The sequence below is a fragment of the Paracoccidioides lutzii genome (assembly GCF_000150705.2).
Source record: "Paracoccidioides lutzii Pb01 unplaced genomic scaffold supercont2.7, whole genome shotgun sequence".
NCBI classification, from domain to species: Eukaryota; Fungi; Ascomycota; class Eurotiomycetes; order Onygenales; family Ajellomycetaceae; genus Paracoccidioides; species Paracoccidioides lutzii.
The window spans coordinates 89,463-108,680 of record NW_015440953.1 but is presented as its reverse complement, the minus strand read 5'-3'; the positions used below and the strand labels follow the sequence as shown (position 1 = coordinate 108,680).

At 47.4% G+C, this 19,218-nt stretch overlaps 8 protein-coding genes across 8 annotated transcripts; 4 read left to right on the top strand and 4 right to left on the bottom strand.

The window, feature by feature from the left end:
* Window positions 1-104: 104 nt before the first annotated feature.
* Window positions 105-621, bottom strand: PAAG_03338 (hypothetical protein; the record flags this gene model as incomplete). Its single annotated transcript, XM_015844933.1, has 2 exons — window positions 105-165; window positions 206-621. 2 exons carry the CDS (start codon window positions 619-621, stop codon window positions 105-107), a joined length of 477 nt encoding a protein of 158 aa, XP_015701907.1.
* Window positions 622-2,112: 1,491 nt separating this feature from the next.
* Window positions 2,113-3,988, bottom strand: PAAG_03337 (hypothetical protein; the record flags this gene model as incomplete). The annotated part of the gene is made up of 9 exons (XM_015844932.1): window positions 2,113-2,478; window positions 2,537-2,611; window positions 2,696-2,791; window positions 2,988-3,092; window positions 3,279-3,309; window positions 3,397-3,448; window positions 3,516-3,543; window positions 3,698-3,792; window positions 3,931-3,988. The coding sequence occupies 9 exons, from the start codon at window positions 3,986-3,988 to the stop codon at window positions 2,113-2,115; spliced, it is 906 nt and encodes a 301-aa protein (XP_015701906.1).
* A 780-nt stretch (window positions 3,989-4,768) lies between these two features.
* Window positions 4,769-6,957, bottom strand: PAAG_03336 (CCR4-NOT transcription complex; the record flags this gene model as incomplete). The annotated part of the gene is made up of 4 exons (XM_015844931.1): window positions 4,769-4,829; window positions 4,934-5,469; window positions 5,590-6,609; window positions 6,703-6,957. 4 exons carry the CDS (start codon window positions 6,955-6,957, stop codon window positions 4,769-4,771), a joined length of 1,872 nt encoding a protein of 623 aa, XP_015701905.1.
* Window positions 6,958-7,790: 833 nt separating this feature from the next.
* PAAG_03335 (D-tyrosyl-tRNA(Tyr) deacylase) lies at window positions 7,791-8,843 on the top strand (the record flags this gene model as incomplete). The annotated part of the gene is made up of 4 exons (XM_015844930.1): window positions 7,791-8,015; window positions 8,087-8,129; window positions 8,323-8,549; window positions 8,658-8,843. The coding sequence occupies 4 exons, from the start codon at window positions 7,791-7,793 to the stop codon at window positions 8,841-8,843; spliced, it is 681 nt and encodes a 226-aa protein (XP_015701904.1).
* A 351-nt stretch (window positions 8,844-9,194) lies between these two features.
* On the top strand, window positions 9,195-10,654 carry PAAG_03334 (peptidyl-prolyl cis-trans isomerase D; the record flags this gene model as incomplete). The annotated part of the gene is made up of 5 exons (XM_015844929.1): window positions 9,195-9,270; window positions 9,309-9,376; window positions 9,469-9,478; window positions 9,538-9,624; window positions 9,714-10,654. The coding sequence occupies 5 exons, from the start codon at window positions 9,195-9,197 to the stop codon at window positions 10,652-10,654; spliced, it is 1,182 nt and encodes a 393-aa protein (XP_015701903.1).
* Window positions 10,655-11,817: 1,163 nt separating this feature from the next.
* On the top strand, window positions 11,818-12,386 carry PAAG_11584 (hypothetical protein; the record flags this gene model as incomplete). The annotated part of the gene is made up of 2 exons (XM_015847207.1): window positions 11,818-11,964; window positions 12,072-12,386. 2 exons carry the CDS (start codon window positions 11,818-11,820, stop codon window positions 12,384-12,386), a joined length of 462 nt encoding a protein of 153 aa, XP_015703116.1.
* Window positions 12,387-12,688: 302 nt separating this feature from the next.
* Window positions 12,689-14,309, bottom strand: PAAG_03333 (formamidase; the record flags this gene model as incomplete). The annotated part of the gene is made up of 5 exons (XM_015844928.1): window positions 12,689-13,276; window positions 13,362-13,638; window positions 13,731-14,033; window positions 14,119-14,141; window positions 14,235-14,309. The coding sequence occupies 5 exons, from the start codon at window positions 14,307-14,309 to the stop codon at window positions 12,689-12,691; spliced, it is 1,266 nt and encodes a 421-aa protein (XP_015701902.1).
* Window positions 14,310-15,953: 1,644 nt separating this feature from the next.
* PAAG_03332 (hypothetical protein) lies at window positions 15,954-17,471 on the top strand (the record flags this gene model as incomplete). The annotated part of the gene is made up of 1 exon (XM_002794741.1): window positions 15,954-17,471. The coding sequence occupies one exon, from the start codon at window positions 15,954-15,956 to the stop codon at window positions 17,469-17,471; it is 1,518 nt and encodes a 505-aa protein (XP_002794787.1).
* Between the last annotated feature and the right edge of the window lie 1,747 nt (window positions 17,472-19,218).

Here is a 19,218-nt window from a genome sequence, read left to right as displayed (position 1 = left end):
AGCTCTTCTGAGATATCGACAGAGCTCTCTCAGACATCCATGTAATCTGATTCTGCCTGTGTGTTCGGTCATGAAGCTTTTCATTTATCTAATTATTTTGATAGTCACTCTAGGGGTGGCAGTGTGGGGCAGTGTGAATAATTTATAGAGTGGTCTTTCAGGGAGCTGTTTGCAACATCATTGGGAACGTCAGAAAAAAGCTTACCTTTCTACACCAGAACCCCTAGTTGATTTTGCCGGCGTCGTCGGGCTCTGCTGAGTGACCATTATATAGTCCTGGATGGCGTTGGGGGGGGAAGTTTGGCGTAGTTGTTGATGATAGTTTGGGTCTGTAAAACTTGAAGTGGTGGGATGGATGTAGTATGCCGGCTGTGCGCTGCCCATGGAGGCCATGCTGGACGCCGTCCTCGTGGAACTGTTGCTATCCGTTGATGAGGAGTAGCTCATGGCCGGTGCGATGGAGGAGCTTGGATATTGGATTGCTGGATTTTGATACTGAGCAGTCACGGCTTGGGTCAGATCTGGATTTGCGTAGTCTATTATAGGCAATTTGCGACTCACGGAGCTGTATTGGTGGAAATGCTGGGGTTGATGTTGTTGGTAGTTCCGGCTGTGAGCCATGGTGTGGTGAGAGCTTTTGGAGCTTTTGCGAGAATGCCAGATTCTGACAACGGCTTTGTTGTATGAGAAGGTTATGTGTTTTGCCCTGTGTGAGATGTGGGAATTAACGGAGTTTGCAGAGAGAAAGACGGGGAAATGTGTGATGTGTTTCTATACGATAAAGATTAAGAGTTGTTGAAAACTGACTTTAACACAAAAAGGAAAACTGACAACCCCAGGGGGACGTATATATATATTTGCCGCGCTGCAAGTATGCCCGTCAGAACCTGTGCTCTGCGGCTCTAGGATAGGGCTCTCCCATGCCTCGTATTGCCTAACACGTGACGTTGGGATGCAGGCCAGGACCCTGATGATCGATGGCACTAAGCCACCAATCGCCAGGTAGATTCTGCGGGGAGGGAGTTAAATTTTGAACAAGGTATCATATAGCAGAAAAAAGAAGTGATGCGAACAGTCTGAGCCGTGCACATCCATAGAGCTCTGGAATATCAACAATGACAGAGGCAATATACGATTTGGTCTCGAGTTCGAAGACAATCTCCACGTGGAAGATATCCGAAACACTGACCCATCGATTGGACATTTCGAATAAAACATCGACGTGTAGAGTAGAGATCCAATCTGGATAAAAGACAAGAGAAGGGAAAGGGAAATTTGGGAACAATAGCTGCCCAATAACAGGAGAACACCAGTCCAAGCGGCCAAGCGCACACAAGCATTATTATTCATGACCTTACGAATAGTTTTCCCGTTGGGTCGCCCGACTGTCCCGCAGTTTTCACGGCGCAGGCACCATGGGCCAAAAAATAAAAAAAAAAAAAAAATAGTAATATCAAGCAGAAACCAAACCACCTAATTCTGAGCAAAGAGGCTGATAGAAGGCAGGCAGCAATGGGTGGGGGGGGGGGGGGGGGGGGGGGAAGAGGGGAGAGGGAAATCCTCGGGTGATTTCTCCCCTCGATTTTCCTGTCCAACATTCCAGTGATAGATAGCCTTACCCTTGTCTTGTCTCCCCGCCTCATTTTTTACATGACAGAAAACAATCAAGGTTTTGCCAGGCGATCGGGGTTTCGGAACGGCCCGAAAAGAATGTTTGGTTGGGATTGTACCAAAGGGGCCTGCTTAGATATCTAGAGGTCTTCTTTACTGTTCAACAACAGCCAGATGGTTAGGCCTTCCGTCCGTGACGGCATTTGAATTCGAAAGCGTCCAACGATGCATCTCCAGTGGAGATTCCAACCAATTGGCTTCTCTTCCAAACAAAAATAAGAAGCAACATGACGACATGGATAATGCAAGGGGTCAGGTCCCATCCGCAAAGTTTGTTTCAGATCCTTTGGAGCCGGTTGAGAGCATGTAGGAGTGCTCAAGACAGTGCATTCCTATGGATAATGCAGAGAAAGGAATGACCTGTCAATTGAAGTAGGCGAACTAGGTTCAAGGTCGCCAAATATCGTCAGCAACAGCAACGGTCTGAAGTGGTGGCACCAATCAGTCGTGGCGCCGTGGGACTGGTTGAACGCACTGGACGGGACAAGATTGGATGAAGGGATGAAGCTGCGCAGTTGTTCCTGTCAACAAGTTGGGTTTGGGTAGCGGCAGCTTAGTCATCCGCTGCTGTTTAGGCTCAGCGACGTTCACCCAACATCTTGCACCAAAGAAGCCAACGAAAAAAAACACAAGCCTCACATCGCCATCATCATCAACAGCAGCAACAGCAGCAGCAGCAGCAGGAGAAGAAGCAGAAGAAGCAAGCACCAGAAGCACTGCCAAACAACAAGCTACACCACAGTACAGCACAGTGCCACTTCCACCTCTTCTTTTGAAGAAGGTGCCCATTTTAACCCCCGCCAGTTTCTGGAGAAAGTGAGGCGTGGCCTATGATTATAGCTCCCTCGCTAATCCCTTGACCTACCAGCCCTGAGGAATGTCGAGCCTCAGGTTTTTCAGCACCCGCTTTATGTGGGCGCACGACAACTAGATGCTGAACCTATATACATGCATAACTACGTAGTTATGTACTTATGCATGAAAAGTTTTGTTCTGCAAGGGCATGAAATTCCCCTAGATACACATCAACTACGTATGATGCACTTTCTTGGAACACGCGGCCGCTCCGTGGTCCCCAAATGACCGCAAGCCTCCCTGATAGGGAGACCTTGAAACTAGTCTAAAAAAGGCCCACTCTTCCGCATCATTGTCAGCTCACCAGGATCTTTTGTGGGTTGTCAAAAATACACCCACCAACCCACCTAGCTCGGAATGACTCAATGGAGGGGAGGCTGTGTCTAGTTATTCAATTACAGGCCGAAGAAGGCCTGTACCTGACATATGGTCCGCATATACATTGTTGTCAATCTCCATACCTCGCTTGGCACCGTTTCAAATACCGGAACCCTATCCGCACGGACGCCCCAGTCGGGACCTCCAGATGTCCATTTCTCATTTGAACTTATGCGCAGGCCGAGCTCCTACGGTACACTTTTGCTGATGAGAACCAAGGGGGCCTTTTTTTTTTTTTTTTTTTTTTTTTTTTTTTTTCAATGCGGACGGAGCAAACAGTGGCCTATGCATGTATATCAGTCCAACTTCTTCGAGGACGGAATTCTTCGGCATGCACGTAAGGGGCCCTAGAATAATAGTATCTAAAATCGTACATAAACCTCACCCATTCCATTCCCTCTTGAGCTAGTAGAGGACCAGCTGGAAATACTGGAACCATCTAAAATAATGAAGCTGCTAATGAACTTGTCCCACGAAAGAACTAACAACCACATAAGCCCCCCATCAACAATATTCGTGGGCAGAACTTTCTCCTTCTCTTCCCCTTGACGGTCTTCTGTCATATAAGTACCTTGCTACACCTTTGAAAACTACCTTGCATCTCTTCCCACCCCTGGGTCTCTGCAACTTTTTCCATTCCTCTATTTTAGTTAACGCTTCCGAAAATTCAGTCGAACACGGACTTGTTGGAACTCTTGCCAATTTGTGTTGAATCTTATCTCTATTACACATGTGGTAAAACAAACAACACAGCAGATTAACTAGAAATGGAAAGATTTTCAATCACACATACATCAATCCTAAAAGCAGAAGCCTTCTCATGAAACCTCCGCTTCGTATTCCGCAGTATGTTGTCTGACGCTGATTTCCGCCCCGGAAAAACCGAGACTACGATATTCCAAACTCAGATGCCAGGTCACAAAAGTGAAGCTGTGCAATAACATAATCACTCCTTAGTAATAGTAATAACACCCTCTAGGGAGTAATTCAATAATGAAAAAAAAAAAAAAAAAAAAAAAAAAAAACCCAGCGCATATGGCCGCCTCACTCGCTTTACTTTCATGACCTGTCCGGACTCTCCCATGTCAACATGCTGTGTGTATTGAGTTGGTAGAGTTGTAGAACCATGCCACGGCATAATCATACGATTTAAGATCTAATTTCTCTATCGCCTTAACTGCAACGCACATGATGATCTTTTTACTAACCCGTAAAGGAGCGACGGTGTATAATGTGAAATGTGAAATGAATAAGTGAAGGAGGAAAAGAGAAGGCGACCCAATTGTTTATCTACAGCAAGCAAGCTGCCGCAAGGCTGAACTGGGGAACCTTGGCCTAGGCCTTGGATTCAGGGAATGGGGGGATGCGGCAGGGGCTGGCACAGAACGAACTTCAGAGTAGAGGAGGTGTCCGGGAGACGGTGATGCCAACGGCGCAAGTGGACGGAGAGTTTAGCGGGATACGGCATCTCTTCAGTCAGCACAACAAGGGACTCGAAATGTTGTCTGAGAGGAATAATCAAATTTGTAGACCATGGTTTCTTATACCTAGCTCGTACTCCTCTCCTCTGCTCCTCTCCTCCCCGCCCCTACGGTGATGCACGTATATAGAAAAACTAACTAACGAACCATGAGCCCAGCTCGCCCATGTACCCTACTTACCTAGAATGAGAGAATACCAGCAAGACGGTACAATTTTTTTTTTTTGGTCAAGTTAAATTCACATGTACTTCAATTTGGAATGTGCCAAAAGGATATTTTGTTTTTTGGTCTCAGATAAGTTATTTCATCTTTTCATGGAGATGTGAATAATCTAAATATTACTTCCTTCTTTCGTAAAAAAAGAAGTTTTAAAAGAATACTATTTACAAGTCATCTTCCAGAAATTTGTAGACGAATTTGAAATCGGCTTTTCGGCGGTTCATCCTGTGTTCATAGTGGTTAGCAGTGGAAAAAGATGAAAAAAAAAAGAAAAAGAAAAAGAAAAAAAAACACAGATACTATCGGTTGATAGATCAAAAGAAACTAACCATGTACTCTCATAGTCAAAAAACCGATACGTCCCCTGCTCAAACTCCTCCGTAATTGTCTTCGGCTCTTCATGCCTCTGGAACCATGTCTGATACTGCTTATGAAACCGCCAGCTCTGATTCTTCAACGACTTCGCGGCCAGGAACTGCTGATAGCTCGCCTGCCGGTAATAGAATATATAAAACAGCGTGTCAGTGTCTATGCGGCTGGTCTCGTAGAGGCGCGGGTCGTCGAAGATGGGCAGCGGTTCTTGCGGGTAGTAGAGAGGGGTATTGTAAGGGGTTTGTGGTCTGTAGTGGTGGGGTCGTTCGGAGTCGCTGGGTTCCGGGCAGGTGTGGTGGGAGGCTGTGAGGAGACGTTGAGTGGAAGTTGAGGCTGTGCTGGTTGGGTTCATGGAAATGCGGGATTTGGTTAATTCGAAGGATTGGATTAGGTCTTGGAGGCCGGGGGGGAGGTGGTAGACGGATTCGTCCGTGGTAGCGGTTGTTGAGGTGTTAGCGGTTGTGGATTCTTCCTTTGCGGAGCCGTTAGGTCTCTGGTGTCGTTGTTGTTGTAGTAGTTGTTGCTGCTGTTGCTGTTGCTGCTGTTGCTGTTGCTGTTGCTGTTGTGGCTCTGGCTCTGGCTCTGGCTGCTGCTGTTCTTGTGGCGGGGAAACGGTTTCCACATTATCCATTGCCGGGGTTGGTGGCTCTGTCGCTGGTTGACTCGCCGCGGGAACACTGGGACTCAATGTTGGCGATTTGGATTGCTGTTGGCTACTAGCTGAATCATCCACGCTGGCAGCTGCAGATGCGAGCCTTTGTACAGGCTGTGCGTGATGCACCTGTGGCGAAGATGTTGAGGAAGCCTTGGAGACGGGCAATGCATGGGAAAGAGCCGGGCTTGCACCGGGTGGTGGAGGAAGCGGGGCGATTCCAACTCCACTCTTGTCACTTGCTGCAGCCGCCGCAGCCGCTGAAGCATACTTCAGCGTTTCGCCTGGTAATCGTGTAGGTAAAGGCGCAGGTTTCATCGTGTTACCGGATGAGGACGAGGGCCCGGAGAGGTGTAGCGTAGCTAGGACGGGTAGTGGTGATTTCACCTGCGTTGATGACCGTCGAGTAGCACCAGGGTCCGCTTTCGCCTTTGCTGGCCTGGGTACACCCATGTCTGCATCATCATCCTGTATCGACTGCGTATCCTGCGATGATACGCGGTCAGTGTCGTTGGGCATGCCGAATTGCGCCTCGTCGTCCCCGAGTGTTATATCATCGTATATCGTCTCATCTTCCCCACAAAAGTCGGCATTATGCCCATCATCTGCGAAGTACTTGATGCTATCCTTGATATCCAGCACTTGACTCGTTTCGACGTGGCCGTTTTGTAGAGAACGGAGAAGCAGTTCCAATTTCGCCAGGTGCCATCGATGTCGTTCTGATATCCTCGCAATATCGGCTAGCCGGGTGGTCTTTGCTGCATCCTTTTTCCCTTTCTTTAACGACGCCTGTATCATTTCCTCCTCAGCTTCAAAAGCCTCGATCTTCTGCTGTAGGATGTCGACGGTGGAGGACAGGAACTCGCATGTTTCGGTCCTCTCCTTTTCTTTCGGATCTTGCCTGGCTGCCGCCGATAGACCCTCTTTTGAGTAAGCCTTGGTTTTCATCTCCTTCTCAACGGCTTTGAATTGCTCCATGCACTGTTTATTTCTCAGGTTAGCTTCATCACGTCCGTGGCAGAGAAGTCAGGGAGGAAGAGAAGAAGACCCGGCCGGGAGGATGGCGAAGCGCACAGTTTCAATAGCCCTCCGCTGCTCTAACAGCGGGCCTTTGTCTTTGACTTCATTTCCTGCAGCCCATGTCTTGATCTGGTCACGGAACCGCTGTAGTTTTTTTATTTCGCGTTTCAGGTTGTCTTCGAGCTTGTCTCTTTGGGCAGCGTTTGAGGAGGACTTGATCTTCTCATATATGCTCTCGAAGGACTGTATGCCTTCACCAACCTTCTTGAAGGTCTTGTCAATTTCCTGCTGTGTTTTTCGCGATGTCATGGCTGCTCTTCATAGACGTAGCCTTGCTTGCTGCATTCAAAGTGGTCAGTTAGTGACGATATGATGAAGGATGTGGTGGGTGGTGGTGGTAGTAATGGTAGAATGGTCGTGATATAGCGAGGTGGGAGACGTGAGGAGGTGGCAGAGGAATGCAAACCGGGAGCGGTGAAAGCAATGGCCTTGTGGTAGAGACGGCGTAGAGGCAGCTGGTGGGTGATGCTGTTGTCGAACTGCTGTCCGATATCAGAGTCTGCTGGGCAACGTGGGACCTTAGCAGAGTTCGCAGAGTTCGCCGAGTTTGGGAGAGTTTTTGTGGTAAGTAGCTAATGCGTCCGTTCACTGGCTGCTTTCGTGGTCGGTGGTTGGTGTTGGTTGGTTAACTAATTAATGGAGGAAGCGCCAAGACTGCGGACACATGTTACCTTGAGGCGCCTGCAGAGCTGCATCAGCGGGTCACTGAAGACAGCTATAGCAGAGACAGCAGAGACAGCAGAGACAGCAGAGACAGCAGAGACAGCAGAGGAGTATTTTATATTTATTTATTACGTGGGATAAATATCTCCTTGTTTGTTTTCTCGAAGATCCAGAGAGAGCGGCTTAAACTGATGTTTGACCTGCGTATAACGGTGCTTTGATGTTAGCGCCACTCTACGGGGGAACCGCAATATGCTCCGGATCGAATAACTGTCTACGCAGAAATCGCTAAAGGATATAGAGTCCACCCCTACATACATATTAAAGCTCCGTACTCTTGAAGAGATCGCGATTCCGATCCTGACCTCCTACAGATCATATCGAGATCATCATGAAAGGTACAGCACCTCTTCTCTCCTATGCCTACGGAGCAACCTTCTCCAGATCTAACATCTCCTCTTCCAGCTGTCCTACAACGAGTCAAATCGGCATCAGTCACTGTCGACAAACAGCTCGTCTCTTCCATCGGCAAGGGTCTTCTTGTCTTTGCCGCAGTCGGCCCCGAAGACACCCAGAAAGATGCAGAGTCCCTGGCAGCGAAGGTGCTGAAGCTGAAGATATGGCCCGATGATGCCGGAGGAACAGTATGCCCTGAGACGTCTGACCCATGTTCCAGTTCTGGAATACAGTCTCTAACTCCTGAGTTAAATTACAGTGGAAGAAAAGCGTACAAGATATAAAGGGCGAAGTTCTATGCGGTTCGTAAATACAAACCTCAGTTCAAATGGAAAGCAACAGATTCTCGGGATGATATTTTACAAAAAAAAAAAAAAAAAAAAAAAAAAGAAGAAAAGAAAAGAAAAGAAAAAAAAAAGAAAAAAAAACAAAAAAAAAATACCCTAAACTTTTTATTGACGGGTGGAATGATGTACTCTCTTTCTTTCTCTGTAGTATCCCAATTCACGCTCCACGCCCAAATAAAACGAGGAAACAAACCCGACTTCCACCGCGCAGCCGATGCAACAAAAGCGAAAGAGCTGTACGACTACTTCTACAGTAAAGTGAGCGAGATGTACGAGGCAGACCGCGTTAAGAACGGCGTCTTCCAGGCGATGATGGATGTGGGGTTGGTGAACGACGGACCGGTGGGTGTGGATTACCGCAGCGAAGATGGAGCGGTATACGCTTAGATTCTTCTTCCTACCTCCTCTGGGCTCCCTTCTCTATGTCCCTTTTGGATATGCGTGCGAGTGGATATGACGTGGATGCTGACGGTTCGAGCATAGGTTACCATCCAAATCGACACGACGTTGCCTAAGCGGGAGCAGAAGACGGATGGGAATGGGAATGGAGACAGTAACAATGAGAAAGAAAATGGAACTGCAAAGGGATCTGGAGAGTATGCAGCGAAGAAAGATTCCGTTGGGAGACAGCTCTATGAATTCAAGCTGCCGGCGTCATTGTTGGAGTGAAGGACTGGTTTTATTTTACGGGGTTAATTATATATATATATATATATATATACGCCTGATTATACCATCTGAACATGAATGTACGACTACCATGCATATATTTGCCATTTAGTATCTGCATTTCCATCTGATAACAGTTAACTATTTATGCGATCTGATATGCGATTGCTGGTGGGGCGGTTTGCACTGTTTGTCTAGAAGCTTCTACGAGACTCCAACCACAAAAACAACATTTATATCAAAATTAATATATACGTTTATACCACCTACACCATTATCTCACGCTCGCTTTCTCCTCTTCCTCACTCGCTGTTACTCTCTGCTGTCTGTGAGTCTCCTTCTGCCTTCACTATGGCCGAAACTACAGGTACCTCCTCTGACTCACTCCCCTCCAACCACACCCGCAGCCCCCGCGATGCGCTTGAACGTGACTGACATGGTATCTCGGCTGTGCTGGGCACGTAGGTCGACCGCGCGTCTTCTTTGACATTGAGGTTGGAAATAAGCCTGAGGGTCGCATTGTCTTTGAGCTGGTACGTTACTCTCTTCAGTGTCTGGAGTTGAAAGTCATTGAATTCAATTCCCGATTGAACAGGGGGAAGCTGACTGTGCAATTCGACTCTAGTTCGACGATGGTGTGTTTATTGCGTAACTACTGCTTGAAATGTCCAATGTTTATTAACTCGTCATACAGTCGTCCCTAAAACCGCAGAAAACTTCCGCGCCCTCTGTACTGGCGAGAAGGGCGAGGGGAAGTCGGGGAAACTGCTCAGCTACAAGGGTATGCATATCCATGGACTCCCACACCCTTCGCCCCGGGGACACACGGAAATAAATATCCAATTGCGCATAGCTAAGCGCCTCAAACAGGCTCCATCTTCCACCGCATCATCAAACAATTCATGATTCAGGGTGGTGATTTCACTGCATTCAACGGCACAGGCGGTGAATCAATCTACGGCGAGAAGTTCGACGACGAAAACTTCGATTTGAAACATGATCGCCCTTTCCTATTGTCTATGGCCAATTCCGGCCCGGGAACAAACGGCAGCCAGTTCTTCATCACCACCGTCCCAACCCCGCATCTCGATGGGAAACACGTCGTCTTTGGTGAAGTCATCACTGGCAAGGGGCTCGTGCGCAAAATCGAGAAGTCCCAGACAGACACAAGCGATAAGCCATACAAGGAGGTTAAAGTGGTGGACTGTGGTCAGCTATCTGGTGACAGCTATGAAGCTGCGAAAGAGGTATCTGTCGATGAAACCGGTGATAAATATGAGGATTACCCAGAGGATGCCGGGGAGACACTTTCTGGCGCGGAATATTACAAGATCGCATCTGAGGTGAAGGAATTTGGCAATAAGGCGTTTAAGTCAGGCAACCTCGATCTAGGTCTTGAAAAATACCAAAAGGCCCTCCGCTACCTGAACGAGTGCCCGGAGCCCTCCGACTCCGATCCGCCAGAGCTACAGGGCCAAATGTCCGTCCTACGCTTCACGTTACATTCCAACTCGGCGCTGTTGGCGAATAAATTGAAGCGCTTTGACGATGCGCAGACCTGGGCTGGGTTTGCGCTGGAGACGGCCACGGCTGCGCAGGCGAAGGATACGGATCGGGCGAAGGCGTATTATCGACGTGCGGTAGCGCTTGTGGGGCTTAAGGATGATGAGGCTGCGTTGAAGGATTTGGTGGAGGCGAGTCGGCTGGCGCCTGGGGATGCGGCGGTTGTGAGTGAGACGGCTAGGGTTAAGAAGACTATTGCTGAGCAGCAGAGGAAGGAGAAGGAGATGCTTAAGAAGTTCTTCCAATGAAGAGCGGAGCTGTAAAGGAGGCGAAGGGGATGAGGGGTTTGAAGGGCTAATGGGAGATTTGTGAGGACTGGTGGTTGAATGGTTATTTGAGGGGTACTGCAAAGCAGAGCGGAGCGGAGCTTCATATATTACCTCACTACCTAGATTGTTAATTATGGAAGGAAGTTTGTTCGCGGCATATCCACGGTTGTGGTTGTGCTTGCGTTGGTGTTTTCGATCAAAAAACGGGAAAACAGGAAAATAGAAAAACAAGAAAAACAAAAAAAAAAAAAAGGAAAAAAGGACAAAAAGAAAAGAAAGAAAAGAAATACGCAAAATATTGAACCAATATCTGCTTTTGTCATTTTCTGCTCCTCTCCCTTTTTTTGGGGGGGTTAGATGAGCGTGTTGAAGTTACTGTCAGTAAATATTTGGTTGAAACCCGGTTCTTCTCCATACTTTACATCCTTTCTGCCATTGTCTTCGTCTCCGTTACTGCTTTTGCGACCTTCACCTGGCTTTTACTATTACTTCTTTTATCTGGGGCGTTTATGATGCCGAGTACTCACATAGATAGCTATGGTTGACCCTGATCAGTTTTAGTCTGCTTAAACCAACTTATTATGTTTCTTGTTGCGAGTTCTCATTCTCATTTCTCTAGTTGCATTCCAATTTCTGATGGATCGGGGATCAAATGAACCCGTTTTCAAGTTCATGCCCTCAGTTCTCAGGCCATCTTTTGCATGCTTCATGCAAAGCCCCAGATAGATTATCCGCTCTGCTGAACTCTCCCCCGTCCGGCGATGTGCGCCATCCCCAGACCGTAGAGCGCCAGATTAAAGCTTTCAAATCGGCAATGACAGGGGCTGACTGCTGACATATATCAAATAACAACTATTTCCAAAGGGACGCTACGCTGCCTTCTTTTTTGCTTATTTCGTTTCTGTCAAGTTCCAATGGTTTTTCGTCTTGGATTTAAGTGCTCGACCCTCGTGGCTGCTCGAGGCTCTCATTTCCTGGCTGCCTGTTCTCTGAAGAACCAGCGAGAGTAATCATAAATACCAATGGAGTTCCCAGTGTTACTACGCACATACATATACATATATGCCAACATTTCCTGGGATAGATTAAACGTTTCACCGCCAACACTGGTCCCAAAACGGCGCTGAATCCAGCCTGGCGGAATGCATTGCTACATTTCATCGTCGCTGAAGGATGGCGGGATGGGTCTCCCGTTGAAACAGCCAAAGGCCATCCTTGACCACATCACGTTCAAGAAGATGGGTGTTGTTACAAAACTAGCGCCGAATTTGGGCTCGTATTCTAAAGAGGTTGGGTTCACCCCTTTTCTTCCTCTCATTTCCATTTCTGGTTCCACGGGGAGACATGGCGAAAATGCATTACCTCATGATATGACCTCAACTAATATTCGGTTAAGGTGGATATATTCGACCTACGCTGGCAGCCATGTTGCATATGGTTCAAACTATCCACGGCTGAAACAAGCTTAAACGCAAGTATGATCCGGACCGGGTTGCTCTGGTACCGTTTGTGTGTCGGAAGCGGAGGTGAAGACTGGTGCCGACTTGGACGCGAGGACCATGGGACTTGCAAAGCGGCCACGGTGACGAATCTAGGTGACCCTGCTGAACCGTTGATTTTATGGATGGACGCGGCAGCCGCGGGATACTATATCACGTTTGGCAAATTTGGGAATTGGGAGCTTTTTGCATCTGAAAAAAAATGGATGTAGGTTGGTTAAATAGTTGAAAAAGTCTGCTGTCAGTAGAATTCGTGTCAAGATAAATCTCTCTGTCCGAAATGAGTGGCGGACGGAATATTTACTCCCTCAACCACATCAAAAGAAACAACTAAATAAATACATACGTGCAAAGCTCGTCGAGGCAAACTCCCTCAATTCAAGAATCATTCAACAGCAGCATTTCAAACATCGAATAGCCAAATAAATGAATAAATGCATCCAGACATACACGCATACAACGTTAAGCCGATAGATAACAGCTCAAGTAGTCCCCAAACCCAGAAGAACATCCCCTACTTCATTCTATCACTTGTATACGCACAGCTGCCCATGTCCATCTTCACCACCTTCGACTCAGGCCGAATATCAAAATCAAAAATATCCATGGGCACCCCCAGTGTCGTGCACGCATTTGGAATATCCACCAAGCCTGCAATATGCCCTTGCACAGGCGCACAACTCAGCAGCAAATAAATCTGATAATCGTCATAGCCATAGCGGCGCAGGTACTCAATGACACGCATGCAAGTTTCACGATACGCAACCGTGGCATCCAGGAAATGCTGCTTGCCGTGGTGATCGACACTGAAGCCCTCGAAGGTCAAGTAGCGGCCAGGGCTGAACTGTGGCTCCACTGGTCCCGGGTGGAAGATGGGCGACTTCATTCCCATGTGCGCCATGCCATTCTTGATGACGTTGAATTTTATGGTGATGATGCCAGCCATCTCGATGGCACCGCAGAAGGAGATTTCGCCGTCACCCTGCGAGAAATGAAGGTCGCCCACGGAGAATTTGGCGCCCTTCACATGGACGGGGAGATACACCTTACTGCCCCTGCTGAGGTTTTTGATGTCGCAGTTGCCACCGTGCTCGGGCCGGCCCTGTGGGTTGGTGGCGGTTAGAAATTTTTTTGCACTGGTTGCTCTTAATGTGATAGTTGCACGCTGAAAGGAGACGTAATCTTACAGGAATGGTCCTCGCTCCCTCCCTGCCCACTTTCGCTTTGATGGCATCACTAGCACTGCCTGCGTGCACATTGATTGGCTCAGGTGGCTTAGCCACAACCTTTACTGAACCCGCATTGGCCGAGAGGAGATCACTTTCGCGCCTGTTCCATTCAGCTAGGACCTCGGCTGACGGGGCACAACCCAGGATCCCTGGGTGGATCAATCCAGCAAAGCGGACATGCGGGATGTGGCGAGACGAGCAGAATATGCCTTCAAAATCCCAAATTGCTTTTGCGCTAAGTGTCATATGTTTTGACATAAGTTTCTGAAGCTTTGCAAACGCATACGTAACTAAAGGGGGCAAAATGAAACATTCACAATTACATACGCATTGGGATAGAACTCGTCCAGAAACCCGCCTCCATTCTTCGCATCAAAGATGCCCGTGAATCCCCATGGCTGGTCCTGGAATGGCTGGACGTCCTGAATTTCAACTAGTAGCACATCACCTGGTTCTGCAGTTTCGATCTCAAAGGGCCCTGTCAGATAATGCACGCGAGTCAAGTCGATATCACGCATGTCGTCGGCGGAATCGTTATTTTTAATCTGTCCGCCGGTCCAGTCCAAGCATTCGATCTTGACGACTTCCCCATTCTTGATCGATGCGCAGGGTGGAACTGAGCTCATACGTCTATTAGCTCATATATATATATATATACACAGTAGAGTACATCAATCCTTATGGATGATAACCGGAGCATCAGTTTGACGTTTACGTACTGTCTGGATGCCAGCGGTTCTAGATACAGGAGGGGTTTTGAGTGGTTAGCCAGGCATTGTGATCTTAATAGCACAGTAGCTGGGGCATGTTCAAATGAGATCAGCAGCATACATGCAAGCCCTTCTGCTCCGATGCTGGCTTATGAAGATCGACCTTCATGGCCGTGCGAATTCCCTTGAGACCCATGATTGGAGGATATGGTGTCGCTCGCTGGTAGTTCTATTCCGAAGCGTTTGAATATGATATGGGAGGTAACTGTCAAGTATAACCAGCCAACAGAAAACAAAATATACTATACAAAAGTACTCACGCCCAAGGAACCAAACGGGGGAGGTCCCAGGTTCTTATCAACCCTGACCATCAGGCTAATTGGCAGGTCTGGTAAATCTTCCCCGCCAGCTACCTGGAATATCCCAAGGTCGGCAAGCACAACAACCCCGCATCGGAGACACGGAAGTTCAAGTTTTGAATACACTAGTTAGCCAGTCTGCTCGGCAAATCCATAGGGCAGGAGAATAACTATGACGAATCATCGAGCAGGGGATAAAAGATAGAGTTGAGGAGTTTGAACCGTCCATCATATCGGCATCCGGGTACTATCCCTACATGTAGCCATCTAAAACCTGAAAATACTGGCGTGAGCCAAGCGCAAAGCTAACTCACTAATAGTTAGTTACTGGGTATGAGAAGACGCCACATCTAAGCAGAGTTAATTGGCACCTGACGATTTGGGGGGGGGGGGGGGGCGGCCATACCGAGAACCGGAGAGCGCCCTTATCGGCTATTACCCGCCAGTCGCCACTAAAGTTTAGGTGCTGCCAGCCCCAACCGACGCCAAAATGCGGGGAAAGCTTTAACTAAACCAAAGTCGGGGTGGCCCAAAACGGAACATTACCGCGGGGGGCATTGCTCCGACCTGTCCAATCAGGGCAGCCCGGCTGCTAATCTTGGAAAGCGAGTGAAACCCTAACTGGCTCATTGGGCCCAAATCAACCCAAGACACGCACGTTGTCCCAAAGAATCTCTCTCTCCTCCCAAGCATCTTTGACTCTTTTGAGGAACCACAGGAGGCGCAGACCAGCTGCCATCGGTTGTGGCCACCTCTCGCGAAAATTTCTACCCGGGAATTTTGGAACCCCGGACAATCATGGAATCCAACAATGCCAGCTTACGAAGACGTGTCAACCTAGGCTTGTTGAGCCTTACCAACCCCCAAGGATGGGCCAAGATACGGAGTTAACTACTTCCGTATGGATCTGATGTTATGTGGGGTCCCTCGAGGGGGGGAGGGGCAAAAGGCTCGTGGAAATGGTCTAGAAATGACCAATAAAAAGCTGTTTGCTAACTAACTACATGCTTGGAGTCAAGAAGACCCAATTCGACAACCTGGTCGAGATGATTTGCTGTTAATCTAAAATCATACCCAGTGAAAGCCGAATTCATCCCCCTGCTGCCAGATAACTAACTACATCTGTAATGGATTTGCAGGCAAAATTAAGACTCAGAGCTAACCCAGGTCAAGCTAGGCTGTGGCTACCTGATCTTCGTGCCCAGCAGGCAGACTTCTGAAAATGAGCAGACAGTCCACAACATCCAATATCCAGCAACATCAACATCAATAACAACAACGCCAATTTGAGGCTTCCTCGAAGTGCCCTGGGCGTCCCATCAAACAGCTGGTGTCCCTTTATTGGCTATTGTTGCTTTGTCTTGCCAATATTTTGGAAGCCACTTGTCCTGCCAACCTGTGGACATCGTTGTTTGAACCCACCTCCACAACAGCACTCCACACCAAGGGCAAAAGGGCATGAGAAGGCGGGGTTGAGTACAATGGCCCCGCGAGATCTATCCAGTCTCCCACCAGAGATCATACTCAACATTGTCCGGAATATGAAGAAGTCAAGCCATCGTCTGAACTTGGCTTTATGTTCTCGTTATTTTTACGATATAGTTATCCCTTTCGTCTCGGAGAATATCAGGTTGGTCGAACCCGACATCCAGGTGATCGTTTCCCTAGTCCAAACTCTCCTGCGGAGCCCACGCATCGCATCGCGTACTTATACCCTCGAAATTAATATTTGGGAGACGGAGCAGAATTACGACATAAACATCGGGGACTCTCCCGAGACTCTTCCGCGCCCCATGGCTGATCTACGCATTGATAGTAGTCTAATAAATGAGGCGGTCCAGCGACTTTTCACCCCTTCTGATGAGCCTGCACCATCCAAATTGATGGCACATTTGCGCGCTGGCAATGAGGATGCTTGGGTGGCCCTGCTGCTGTTCTCCGTTCCCAGGCTTCAAAAATTAAGCCTCATTGTGCCGTATAACACTGATCATGTACTGAGATTGGTCAGACGCGCCGCAGTACGGGTGCCACCCTTTGATACGCGACCAGCATTAAACCATCTCTCTCACCTGCACGTGGAATGGTGGGATACTGAAGGTTATCTTAATTCTTTGTTCGTGTGGCCCTTCTATTTCTTCCCATCTATGCAAAGCGTAACTTGCAAAAAGATTGGAGATCCTCCACTGTATCGTGGTGAAGAAGATATGGTAACTGAAGAGGGAGATGAAGGTGGCAATCTCTCCAAGGACCACATCCTGTCTTTAGAAAACCTACCCAGAGCTTCTCAAGTGACCCAAATAAGTATAACCAAAAGCCATACTGGTGACGGCATGTTTAGCAAACTCCACTTCTGCGAAAAACTCAAGTCATTCAAATTCGAACACTGCGATAGCTATTCATATTACTCCAGTTTCCAGCCAACTCACTTTTTCCATGGCCTTTCGCTCGCCAGACACACCCTCGAGCACCTCTGGCTCGCTTACGATTACGATTCCTACGACGGAGACGAGCATTACGAAGGAGACAACGACGCTTTCGGCTCCCTGACCCACTTCGTGGTCTTGAAAACGCTGACTATGAGTGCCATTAACCTGATAGGTAAGAACTATCTGCTAGACAGAGACGATCTTAGGCTGCGTCCCGCAGCTGCACAGCGTCTTGCGCAAGTCCTTCCGACATCGCTGGAGTCCCTTTCCATGATCCATATTGAAGAAAAGCAGTTCATTCCCATTACCCTGCAGGTAGAGAATTTGCTGCAGCCGACAACTTTGTCCGCATGCACGCCTCGGCTGGCTTTGGTGAATCTCCTCGGCGTGTTTTGCGAGTGGGAAGTGCCGCCCACTACGTATAGGTATTCTGAGAGAACGCCAGTTTTTCGACCAGATGTCCTGCATCGGGCAGCGGAGCTAAATGATATGTGTGCATCCGTTGGGGTGAAGTTTGGAATTATGGACACCCGCGTTGCATTTTTTGCGGAGACGGAAGGAGATTCACATTAACGGGAAAGAATACTAATGGAATGGGGATTTCCATTAGGTTTTTTTTTTTTTTTTTTTTTTTTATTTTTTTATTGCTTTGACATTGGGAGCCTCTTGTGTCATCTTTTTTTCACTTTTGAAAATCAACAAGAAGCTAGGTAACTATAAGTTACATATCTATCGATCTAGGGCACACGTAAATTTTGAAGACTTTTGCTTGAGAGCTGCTTTCCCGTCAGAAAACTGACATTATTGAGAGGCTATCCTCTATAAATCAAGTAAATGCATTATTTCTTCAAGGGCAATATCAACTTGCTCTCAGACGGTGTGATACAGAAGTATAATATTGACATGCATCAAATCAGGGACTGACAGATCCACTCGCTGCCTGGCCAAATGCACTCTTCAAAAATCCGCTATTCTAATCAAACAGAGCGTTTACACAGCTGTGCACCCGAAAAAACTAGGGTTCCCATGTAGTTGATATGTGCCCAACTGCTCAGCCTCTCAAACCTCTCAAATCCTCACAGGTGTGGGTTGGGTTGGTTGAATAGATGAAGAAGAATATCCATCAAAATAGCAAACAAATTATTCAGTTCTCTACTAATTTGTGAGAAAAACAATATCTATAAAACCTACTGTTATAATGATGTCATTCACCACTGCTACCTAGCTCAGTCAGCCATTTGACATGTTTAAGACCTTCTACAGTTCAATCTCAATTCTTCTATCAAACAGGAGAGTGTTTTTAATACCACCCTGCGGTATTCAATGCTGAATGATGAGAAATTGGCAACAATTCTTTCTTCAGGACAGTACATAAGAAGAGGTTGAGTATAGAGAGCAATGACGTCTACTAGAGATCTTGAGATAACTACCTGCAGAGCTACCCGTAGCAGAGAACATTTCATCAGAAAACACCAGTCAAACTACATTGAAATCTCTGAATTGACAGGTTCTAATGTCATAATACAAAACAAAGAGCTGGGTAACTATACTAACATAAAATGTAAACTTTAGCATTTAAATATATGATTGTCCACTTCTCAGGCGATAGACAGTGAGGGTTTTTTTTTTTTTTTTTTTTTTTTTTTTTTTTTTTTCGATATTTGGGCAGAAGAGCAGGACACAAAAGTTGATTCACTGGAGAATATCCTGGTTCTGCAGAGCCGTCATACGCAGAGCCAAGGCCCGGCACGGGTGGATTGTGGAGGGGGAAGATGATTTTGTAGATATTTCAGGTTATTTTATTAGCAGTTGGGAAATAATGACTTGGGGAGTTGGGCACACATCAGCTACATGGGAACACTGGTTATTTTGGGTGCACAGCTGTGTATTCGCTATGTTTGGTTTTAGAACAGTGGAAGCCGGGCAGCGAGTTGTATTTGTCAGAGCCTCAGCGATGGTGAACCAGTTACTACCTCTTGCATTTATTTACACACTCCTATGTACGAATCTGAACCTCATCTCTTCTGCAGCCTCACTGCGCTCAATAGATGTTCTAGCATCAAAGATCCCTAAAGTTATTATAACAGTTCATTTCACTATGGTGAGTCGAGAGGCAATTGATTTTCCTGTTTCTGCTCTCTTTGGCTAACATGTCAAAGTAGATACTGCTCTCCGATCTAGTCAAGCAATGGCTGGCTTGGGACCAGGTATGTATGTACAGTGCATACAGCACACCCTGTTGAATAGATAAGCAGGAACTGCCATGCAATTTGTCTTCTGGCTATTTCCGACCGGCTATATTTCCGCTGAGGGAATGCAA